This window comes from Callithrix jacchus, chromosome X (genome assembly GCF_049354715.1).
Source record: "Callithrix jacchus isolate 240 chromosome X, calJac240_pri, whole genome shotgun sequence".
Lineage (NCBI taxonomy): Eukaryota > Metazoa > Chordata > Mammalia > Primates > Cebidae > Callithrix > Callithrix jacchus.
Genome location: NC_133524.1, coordinates 45,458,082 through 45,469,211, shown reverse-complemented (window position 1 = coordinate 45,469,211; position 11,130 = coordinate 45,458,082). Strand labels below are relative to the sequence as shown.

The 11,130-nt window shown below is 44.6% G+C and overlaps 1 protein-coding gene across 1 annotated transcript; it reads left to right on the top strand.

Moving 5' to 3' along the window:
• Nucleotides 1-8,267: 8,267 nt before the first annotated feature.
• Nucleotides 8,268-8,747, top strand: LOC118150453 (large ribosomal subunit protein eL29-like). Its single transcript, XM_035288130.3, has one exon. The coding sequence runs from the start codon at nucleotides 8,268-8,270 to the stop codon at nucleotides 8,745-8,747; it is 480 nt and encodes a 159-aa protein (XP_035144021.2).
• Nucleotides 8,748-11,130: the final 2,383 nt, after the last annotated feature.

Genomic DNA, 11,130 nt, shown 5'->3' with positions numbered 1-11,130 from the left:
GTCAGGAGTTCGAGACCAGCCTGGTCAACATGGTGAAACCCTGTCTCTACTAAAAATACAAAAATTAGCCTGGCATGGTAGCACGTGCCTGTAATCCCAGCTACTCAGGAGACTGAGGCAGGAGACTCGCTTGAACTTGGGAGGCGGAGGATGCAGTGAGCTGAGATTGTGCCACTGTACTCCAGCCTGAGAGACAGAGCTAGACTCATCTCAAAAAAACAAAACAAAACAAAACAAAAAAGATGGTCTCTGGTTGCCAAGATCAGGCTTCCCGGGTTTTCAGTGTTGATTGTGCTCGGAAGGAGGGGAACCATGTTTGGAAGAGACAGAATCCCAAATTATTCACTTCTCAGCCTGGGGGTATTCTGATTCAGTTGTCAGAGACTGGTGGTTCTGGTTGAGCGCGTTTGGGGAGATAGAGTTATAACACAGAATGGGAAGGGTGGAATCAGGAGGGGCGGTGAATGATCTCTAGTGGCTTGTTCATCCTGGCTGTGTGTTTCCTCTTAGCCAGCGTTGGGTAAACATGGCCCACTTCTGGGTTTTGGGGTTGCTTTTCCTAATCTGGAGTCTACCAAACCCATCCTGGGGTCACCCTTTCCTCAAACAGGCACAATTCAATCCATTTAGTCTCTAGCTAATATATTACAACCACATTTGGTCTTTTTCCTTTCTGAGGTTATAACCAGGATACAAAGACATTTTGATATGTATGTGCATGTTGGGGGCCATGGGCAAGGTCTCTCATTCAGAAAAAAATCCATCACTGGCTAGAGTCACAGAGATGTGTGTGTGTGTGTGTGTGTGTGTGTGTGTGTGTGTGTTTAATCAAAATTTAGATTCAAATGTAAATATTAATTTTGAAGTAAATCCAATTTGGAGGGAATGTTTATTTAGAATGTCCACGGGCCCTCCACTTCATTCTACAGGAGGGAAAGTGTGATGAAAAGTAAGTTGCAGTGGAAACAGACAGTGATCTCAAGTGATTGGAAGGCTGGGTGCGGTTGCTCACTCCTGTAATCTCAGCACTTTGGGAGGCTGAGGTGGGCAGATGACAAGGTCAGGAGTTCAAGACCAGCCTAGTCAATATGGTGAAACTCCGTCTCTACTAAAATATAAAAATTTGCTGGGTGTGGTGGGCACCTGTAGTCCCAGCTGCTCGGAAGACTGAGGCAGGAGAATCGCTTGAACCCAGGAGGCGGAGTTTGCAGTGAGCTGAGATCACACCACTGCACTCCAGCCTGGGCAACAGAGCGAGACTCTGTCCCTAAATAAATAAATAAATAAATAAATAAATAAATGAAGTGAGTGGAATGATACTATCTGTCTTGTGTGAATTTTATAGAAACTTCTGACTATGTGAACATACAGCTAGGACTGTTTTCAGGGCCTTGGAAGGTGCCTATGCAGTGAGGGGCCCTGAAGCTCCACAGTAAATCCACCTCCACCAGGTTTACAGAGGCCCACCTGTAATAGATTTCTCCCACAAGTTGTCTCTTACATTTCCACGTGGAGTTTACTAATTCTCTCTGAGGCCAACTATATTCTCAACACTCCCCACATGAGTTTATAGAAGAAGCCAAACATGTAAAATTTATGAATAATGGATATTTTAAAATCACATTTTAGCTAGTACAAGGCCATTTAATCTTTTCCTTTTTTTTTCTTTTAGAGACAAGGTCCTACTCTATCACTCAGGCTGAAGTGCAGGGGCACAATCACAGCTCACTGTAGCCTTCAATTCTTAGGCTCAAGTGATCCTCCTGCCTCAGCCTCCCAAGTAATTGGGATTACAGGTGTGAGCCACTGTGCCAGCTCCCTTTTTTTCTATTGCTTTAAAACTGTACCTAGTTGGAATGTTGCAGGGAGAGGAAGGGGGTGGGAATAAAAGTCTGCTAAAAGAGGCATAAGAGGCCGGGCACAGTAGCTCACATCTATAATCCCAGCACTTTGGGAGGCCGAGGCAGGTGGATCACCTGAGATTAGGAGTTCGAGACCAGCTTGACCAATATGGTGAAACTCTGTCTCTACTAAAAATACAAAAATTAGCCAGGTGTGGTGGCTCACAGCTGAAATCCCAGCAGTTTGGGAGGCTGACGCAGGTGGATCACTTGAGTCCAGGAGCTTGAAACCAGTCATGGCCAACATGCCGAAACCCCATCTCTACTAAAAATGAAAAACTTAGCCAGGCATGGAGTGCACAACAGTAAACCCAGCTGCTCTGGAGGTTGAGGCAGGAGAATTGCTTGAGCCTGGGAGGCGGAGGTTGCTGTGAGTGGAGATTGTGCCAAAGCACTCCAGACTGAGCAACGAGAGCAAAACTCCATCTCAAAAAAAAAAAAAAAAAAAAAATTAGCTGGGCGTGATGGCAGGTGCCTGTAATCCCAGCTACTTGGGAGGGTGAGAAAAGAGAATTGCTTGAACCTGGGAGTTGGAGATTGCAGTGAACTGAGATCTTGCCACTGCATTCCAGCCTGGGAGACAGAGCTAGACTCTTGTCTCAAAAAAAAAAAAAAAAAAAAAAAAAAACAAACAGAGGCATAAGAGGTTACAGATGTTATGCTAAGACATCACTGCCTCTATGAAAATACTTGTGGCTTTAAGGGGCTCTCCAAAGGGAGATGCTACCTATAGCCAAGTGATCCTGATGATCTCAGGCTGGCTTTGTGAATGAATTGTCATCCAGAGGTGGTTAGTACTGAAGGAATTGAAAAGCTGGATGTTTACTCTTTCTACAGAAGACAGGTGGGGAAGGTTGGAGTTAGGTATAGGAAACAATGATTTTACTTTGAGGATAACACGGATTATTAAGGCAATTTGGGATCAAACTTTCTTGTAGAGCTACAAGTGGATCATTAAATTCCCATCTTTCTGAGACAATTTAGGCACAGATTTATTTCACGTTAGGAGACTAAGCAAAATCATGGCTCAAGAGTCCTTTGAGTCATAGTGACATCTGGTATGGATTTGCTTTGTTTGCAGCATATCGAATATTCTAAGTTCAATTTACAAAAAAGAAAGAAAAAAAAGTGCGCAGGGGTGGGGATGTGGGAAGTACGTGACGAAAGGACTTTTTCATGTAATTTGAAAAAACTCCTTTCAAGTTCAGTTTACATAACAAGCTGTTTTCTAGTATGTTTGGATTAGGGGGTCAGTAAACTATAGCCTGTGGCCCAAATCTGCCCTGCTGTCTGTTTTTGTAAATAAAGTTTTATTGGAACACAGCCATACTGCCCATTTGTTTATATATTGTCCATGGCTGCTTTTGCGCAACAACAGCAGAGCTGAAGAGTTGCCACGGGGACCATATGGTCTGCAAAGCCTAAAACATTTGCTATCTGGTCCTTTTTAAAAAAGCTTGCCGACTCTTGGTTTAGATTATGATTAGGTTTGCAAAAATTCAATTATGCACATAGTGTTTGATAGGAGATGCAGTCTGATTTTACTCAGTTGCAAGGTCCATGCAGAATTTAATCTGGGGGTAAATTTTTTAGGCTAAAGACTAAACTTTCATGGCAGTGAAAGCCTAAGTAAATAGTTCTCTCATAACATCTATCCTTTTCTAGTTATGGCAGCTAAATATAGTGCTAAGTAATCCACACAAATCATTTTATGTTGAATCGGATTTTATGAACATACAACAATGTTAGGGTTCTGTGGGTGGCTTTAGGAAGTGCTCACATGTTGTTCTCATCATAAATGAAATAAACGCTTTAGATTGGGGCACTGCTAATATGGTAAACCGCTTTAAACCGGGTGATTTGACACTAAACTATACTACCTATTGCTGTATTTTTTTTTTTTTTTTGAGATGGAGTTTTGCTCTTGTTGCCCAGGCTGGAGAGAATGTGTGATCTTGGCTCACTGTAACCTCTGCCTCCCAGGTTCAAGTGATTCTCCTGCCTTGGCCTTCCGAGTAGCTGGGATTACAGGCATGCACCACCACGCCCGGCTAATTTTGTATTTTTAGTAGAGACAGGGTTTCTCCATGTTGGTCAGGCTGGTCTTGAACTCCTGACCTTAGTTAATCCGCCCACCTCAGCTTCCCAAAGTGTTGGGATTATAGGTGTGAGCCTCTGCACTCAGCCTCATTTTCTATTTTACTAATATACTACCTTTAATTTAACAAATATATATATATATATATATGTTGGAGAGACAAGGTCTCACTATGTGGCGCATGCTCATCTCAAACTCCTGGCCCCAAGCAATCTTTCCGCCTCTGTCTCCCGAAGTGCTGGGATTACAAACATGTGCTACCACAGCTGGTGTACCTTTCATTTTTATTGTCAGTGTGTCAAAACGCATTTTAACCTGCTTTTTTTTTTTTTGAGACAGAGCCTTGCTCTGTGTCCCAGGCTGGAGTGGAGTGGCACGATCAACTGCCTCTCAGGTTCAAATGATTCTCATGAGTAGCTGGGACTACAGGTGTGCCCCACAACACCCGGCTGATTTTTGTATTTTTTTTTCTTTTCTATTTTTTCTTTTTTACTCTGCACTTATTGGTAAGATATTTGCAGATTTTTATACTTTTTGGTAGAGACAGGGTTTCACCATGTTGGCCAGGCTGGCTTCAAACTCCTGACCTCAGGTGATCTGCCTGCCTGGGCCTCCCAAAGTGCTGGGATTACAGGCATGAGCCACTGCACCTGGCCTTGATCTGCAATCTAATATGCTTCCTGGCATCGCCCTGAATAGAACAGTCTATATAGGATGCGAACTATTGCTATAACAGCTCATTATTGGCTGGGTGCGGTGGCTCACGCCTGTAATCCCAGCACTTTGGGAGGCCAAGGTAGGTGGAATACCTGAGGTCAGGAGTTTGAGACCAGCCTGACCGACATGGAGAAATTCTGTCTCTACTAAAAATACAAAATTAGCCAGGCATGGTGGCACTTGCCTGTAGTCCCAGCTACTCGGGAGGCTGAGGCAGGAGAATCGATTGAACTCGGGAGGCGGAGGTAGTGGTGAGCTGAGATGGTGCCATTACACTCTAGCCTGGGGAACAAGAGCGCAACTCCATCTCAAAAACAACTCATTATTATTATTATTTTTACAGACAGGGTCTCGTTATGTTGCCGAGGCTGGAGTGCAGTGGCTATTCACAGGTGCCATCATAGCTCACAGTGGCCTTCAACTCCTGGGCTCAAGTGAGCGATCTTCCTGCCTCAACCTCCCAAGTAGCTGGGAGTACAGGCACACACCACTGTGCCCAGCTTATAAAAACTTAATTGTTGACGTTTTGGAATCTTATAGTGGTTTATGAGTTTTTGTTTTGAGTTTCAGTTTCTTCTTCCGGGTAGGGAAATGTATTTTGGATCTTGTGTGAAATTTCTGGCATAAGCTGATGTGCTTTTATAGTGTTATTTATGGGTTGAATTGTGTACCACACCCTCACCAAAAAAAAAAAAAAAAAAGGCATATTGGAAGTCCTAACTCCCAGTACTTCAGAATGTGTCTTTATTTGGAAATAGTGTTGTTACAGATATAATTTATTAAAATGAGGAAGATGAGATGATACTAATGTGGCGTGGGCCTCTGACTCAATGTGAGTGGCTTCCTTATAAGAAGACCGCCTGTGAAGACAGAGACGCAAGGGGAGATTCCACGTGACCACAGAGGCAGAGAATGGAGTTAAGCAGCTGCAAGACGAGGAACTCCAGACCGCCAGCAAACCGCCAGAGGCTTGGAAGACTCAAGGAAGGATTCACCGACAGTTTCAGAGGAAACATGGCCCTAACAACACCTCAATTTCAGACTCCTGCCCTCCAGAACTGTGAGGCAATAAACTTCTGTTGTTTTAAACCATGCAGTTTGTGGTACTTTGTTACAGTAGCCCCAGGAAACTAATACAGAAAGGAAAGACGAAAATGTGAAACTGATTCTCAATTGCCTGTACTGAGTAGGGATATGAAAACCTAAGGGTGAGGATGGGTGCTGTGGCTCATGCCTGTAATCCCAGCACTTTGGGAGGCCAAGGTAGGTGGATGACCTGAGGTCAGGAGTTTGAGACCAGCCTGGCCAACATGGTGAAATCCCGTCTCTATTAAAAATATAAAAATTAGCCAAGCATGGTGGCATGGGCCTGTAATCCTAGCTACTAAGGAGGCTGAGGCAGGAGAATCACTTGAACCTATGAGGTGGAGGTTGCAGTCAGCCAAGATCACGCTACTGCACTCCAGCCTGGGTGACAAGAGTGAGACTCCATCTCAAAAAAACAAAAAACAAAACAAAGAAAAGTCTGCTCCCCGAATGCTCCGGGAGACTGATTTGAGTAGTAATAAAACTCCCGTCTCCCACATAGACAGCTCTGCGTGAATTACTTTCTCTATTGCAATTCCCCTGTCTTGAGAAATCAACTCTGTCTAGGCAGTGGGCAAGGTGAACCCCTTGGGTGGTTACACTAATGGCAAATCATGGAATCTCTCTGTTTCTAAGTTTCCTCATTATACGATAGACAAGGCTAATGCTGTCTACTGTGTCTGAGTCCTTAGGACACAGAATTGTCAACTATTGAATGTGCGTGACGGTCCTATGCACATATCAGATATTAATTCTTTGGTCTCTAGACTGAGTTTTCCCGTTTCTTAACTTCCTCAAAGCTGCCTGGGTCTGCTGCCTCTCCTACCCTCATAGTTCCTAGGTTTTTCACTTCCTGTTCTGCAGAGACTTTATATGACCCACAGAGGTCTTAGAAAACACCTCTCGCAGATCCTCAAAAGTCCTCTAATTAGGCTATTTTATTTTTTCTGCCAAAAAAGACAGACTCAAAGTGCAGATATCCCAGAGAAAAGGGGAAGTGGTGCCTGAACTTCCCACCCGGACCTAAATGACTTGAAGCCCTTGTCCTGAAACTTGGAATGAATGGTGCTGGAGGGGAAGACAGAAGGAGTCATGCGGGGGTGGGAGCCACTCCTCAGCTCAGACCCCTCCCACAGCCTGCCATCCCACTCAGATTAAAGGCCAGCTTCCTTACTGTGGCCCCTTTTGGAAATTGATGTTGAAAATAGATGCTCGGTGCTGCAAAAAAAAATCAGCACTGAGACAAAGGACGTTTCAGCAACGCAATTTTTACTTCCTGGACTGCAGGAAGGGTACCCCCACTAGCCATCGTGCCACGAGAGTACAATGAACCAAGGAAAACAGACAAATTGATTCCTTATACATTTGGGGTCCTCCTTACTGCTGTGTCTGATGTTTGTTGGCTGGAGTCAGACCTCACAATCAATTTAAGTTGATTGGCTAACAACTTAAAACTTTTCTAAACAGGTAAAAGCAATGCAGAGCTGGGACATGCCTGTGAGCATGTCCAGCACAGACATCTTGGTTAAAGTACAAGAACATAGAATGTACTACGTGCCTGTAAGCATGTCATGTCTAACAGCTACATAGCATAGGGCTTAACAAAGTTACTAGCACATTTATTCTTTTTTTTTTTTTGAGACAGAGTCTAGCTGTGTCGCCCAGGCTGGAGTGCAGTGGCACGATCTCGGCTCACTGCAACCTCTCCCTCCCGGGTTCAAGCAGTTCTCTGCCTCAGCCTCCCACGTAGCTGTGATTACAGGCATGTGCCACCACATCCACCCAATTTTTGTACTTTTAGTAGAGAAGGGGGTTCACTGTGTCGGCCAGGCTGGTCTCGAACTCCTGACCTCATGATCCACCCACCTCAGCCTCCCAAAGTGCTGGGATTACAAGCGTGAGCCACTGCGCCTGGTTGCACACTTATTCTTTAACAAGAAAGAAAATTAAAAAGGAACTTTTTTACTTTCCACAGGCCCCAAGGCCCTGCACAATGATATCCCTGTCACCCCCTCTCTGTCCTCATTTGCTGTTTTTCCCCCTGTTCATTCTGTTCCTGCTATACTGGCTGCTCCACCAACAGACCTGGCTTACTTCTCACGCAGGGCATTGCCGCTGGCATTTCTGTTGTTGGGAGTGGTCTTCTCCCCACAGATGCATGGTTTGATTCTTTATGCCTTTCAGGTCTTTGGCAAAATGTCACCTCCTCAGGGAAGACTTCTCTGACCATCCTATTTAAAATTGCAACTTCCTTCCTCTTCCCCCGACACTCCCTATCCTCCTTCCCTTGCTTATTTTTCTCCCTAGCATTTGCCAACATCTTTCACGTTAAATACATTATGTATTTATTCATCATCCCACTAGAATGCAAGTTCCATAAGGGCAAGGGTTTTCTGTCTATTTTGATTACTGCTATGTGTTCAGAGTTTAAGACGGCTCCCGGAAGTCGTGGCTTAGGTGCAGACATGGCCAAGTCCAAGAACCACACCACACACAAGCAGTCCCAAAAGTGGCACAGAAATGGTATCAAGAAACCCCAATCACAAAGATATGAATCTCTTAGGGGGCTGGACCCCAAGTTCCTGAAGAACATGGGCTTTGCCAAGAAGCACAACAAGAAGGGCCTAAAGAAGATGCAGGCCCACAATGCCAAGACCATGAGTGCACGTGCTGAGGCTATCAAGGCTTTCGTAAAGCCCAAGGAGGTTAAGCCCAAGATCCCAAAGGGTGTCAGCAGCAAGCTTGATCAACTTGCCTACATTGCCCACCCCAAGCCTGGGAAGTGTGCTCATGCTCACATTGCCAAGGAGCTCAGACTCTGCCGGCCAAAGGCCAAGGCCAAGGCCAAGACCAAGGATCAAACCAAGGCCCAGACTGCAGCTCCAGCTTCAGTTCCAGCTCAGGCTCCCAAAGGTGCCCAGGCCCTTATAAAGGCTTCAGAGTAGAGATCTCTGTCTGCCAACGTGAGGACAGAAGGACTGGTGCGACCAACCCCCTCCGCCTGGGCTGCCGTCTGCATGGGGCTGGGGTACTGCTGCGCTATTTGTATAAATAAAACTGAGGCAGGAAAAAAGAAACAGCTGCTGGAACCAAATAGATGCTCAAAAAATACCTGTTGAATGAATGAATTAGTAGAAGAGTGAATAGTGCCTTTCCTTCCATTTCCTCAGCGATAAGATCTGTGTGAATGACCTCATGCTGGTGTGTGAATGTGATGAGAGCTCTAGGAGAAAGGTCTCAATTTAATCCCAAATTAGTGGAGAAAGGGAAAGCAAAGTCTTCAGAAATCTGTGAATCACCCAAAGCAGTTCAGGTGAATGGAAGGAATTATAGGACAGTGGGTTAGAGACCAGGATTAAAGTGAATCTTTACCGTTTAAACGTTTGGGCCTTCAGTTGTATCATCTCTAAAAAGGGGAGAATTGGAATAAACAATCACCAAGAAAAAGTATATAGTGCTTTATAACTAAAAAATTTCTTTCACATGTATTATTGTAACCTGAATAAACAGTTTGTTAGCTTACTCTAAAAGTAACCCCTTTTGACCAGGCAGAGTGGCTCACGCGTGTAATCCCAGCACTTTGGGAGGCCAAAGCGGGCGGATCTCCAGAGGTTGGGAGTTTGAGAACAGCCTGACCAACATGGAGAAACCCTATCTCTACTAAAAATACAAAATTAGCCGGGCGTGGTGGCGCATGCCTGTAATCCCCAGCTACTTAGGAGGCTGAAGCAGGAGAATTGCTTGAATCCGGAAAGTGAAGGGTTTCGGTGAACTGAGATTGCGTCATTGCACTCCAGCCTGGGCAACAAAAGCAAAACTTCATCTCAAAAAAAAAAAAAAAAAAAAAAAATAGTAACCCCTTTCTCCATTTGTTTCTTGCTATATACCTAATTACCTGTTTGCTTCAGAATTCCAAAGGCTAATCTTGAAACAATCCAGGCATGAGGTGGAACTGGAAGTTGCAATCTTCCCCCTTCCAAGAAGAAATTGGTACACAGTTAATCTGTAAGCTGACCCCCAACGAGATGATGCTAACCAGGTCTCTGGATGGTCAATTACTCAAGCTAGCCATTAGAAAATGACAAGAGGATTTGCAGCCTATGTACCCCTTTCCCTTAAAACCCCTTGAGCCAGCCTGAGAATTTGAGCTGGCTTTTTTGAGACTTGAGTGTGGCTATCTCCCAAGCTGCTAGCACTGGAATAAACCTGCTTTCCTTCCACCAAACCTTTCTTCTTGTGTGTCTGGCTTTTTAAGCAGTGAGCAGCTGAACCTGAGTTTGGTTACATTATTTCTGATTCCCATGAGGCGGCCAGAGCAGGTGGGTAGATGTGAGAGAACAAAAAACCTTTTCTTAGTTGTTGCGGATTGTAACTTCTCACAAGACCCTAAGGAGGGTGGGTCCCACACAAGGAGAATCGTTTGTTTCTGAGCAAGTGATGGGGGACAGATTTGGACTTGTAAGAGGGTTAAATGGCTTTATGTAAGAATCAGCAGAGATACAAAGGACTGGGCAAGATCTGGTAGCAGAAAGCAGGAGAAGCAAAAGATGGGAGGTGGCAGAGCGCTGCTAGGAGAGGTCAGGAAGAGGCATTCTTGTGGCAAAATGAGCAAGCTGGCTCTGTGGGTCATGATGTAAGCACTTTCTACATCTATCTCAGAACATCCAGGTGGTTTCTGATGCTTTGGCCCAAATGAATGATCTCAGGAGCACAGAAATAGGTGTGGACTCCTGTGTGGAGGCTGCCAGAGGGGAGGGGACAGCCAGCATGTTGGACACATGATGGAGAAAGGAGAGCGAATGGTGCCTGGGAGTAGGGCTCTGGCACTACTACTGGCCTGGGAGTAGTGGCTATTGTGGGTGGCCCCACCTTGACTAACTTCTTAAGGATATGATATTGCCTATTCCCCCCCCCATCGTTATCACATAAAGGGTCTTCTTTGTTATTTTAATTTTTCACCCATTTGTTATAATTGGACACTGTTGCCATCAGCTTAGTGATTACTTTAAGCAGGAAAGCCTTCCTTGGCTTGATAAAATAGTCATCATGTTTAAACTCCTTAGGGTTGGAATGGAAGAAATCTAGAGCTTTTGCTCAGTGCTTTGACTTTGTAATTCAGTTTTTGATTTCGTACACCTAGTGTTATATCCCAGCGAGTTTAGCACACTAGGTAAATGAAAAGCACCTTTAATTCACTTTTGGATAATTAGCACAAAGAGAAAATGGCTTTGCATGTCACGATGTGGCTTGGTTCAAACTGAGCAAATGAGAACAAAAGTCAACACTTCCATAGTCGCACAAACTTGCAACAAATAATTTTCATTTAAT

Bases quoted from the DNA above. Each gene is read 5' to 3' on its own strand.
- LOC118150453 (XM_035288130.3), top strand. From the start codon at position 8,268: ATGGCCAAGTCCAAGAACCACACCACACACAAGCAGTCCCAAAAGTGG.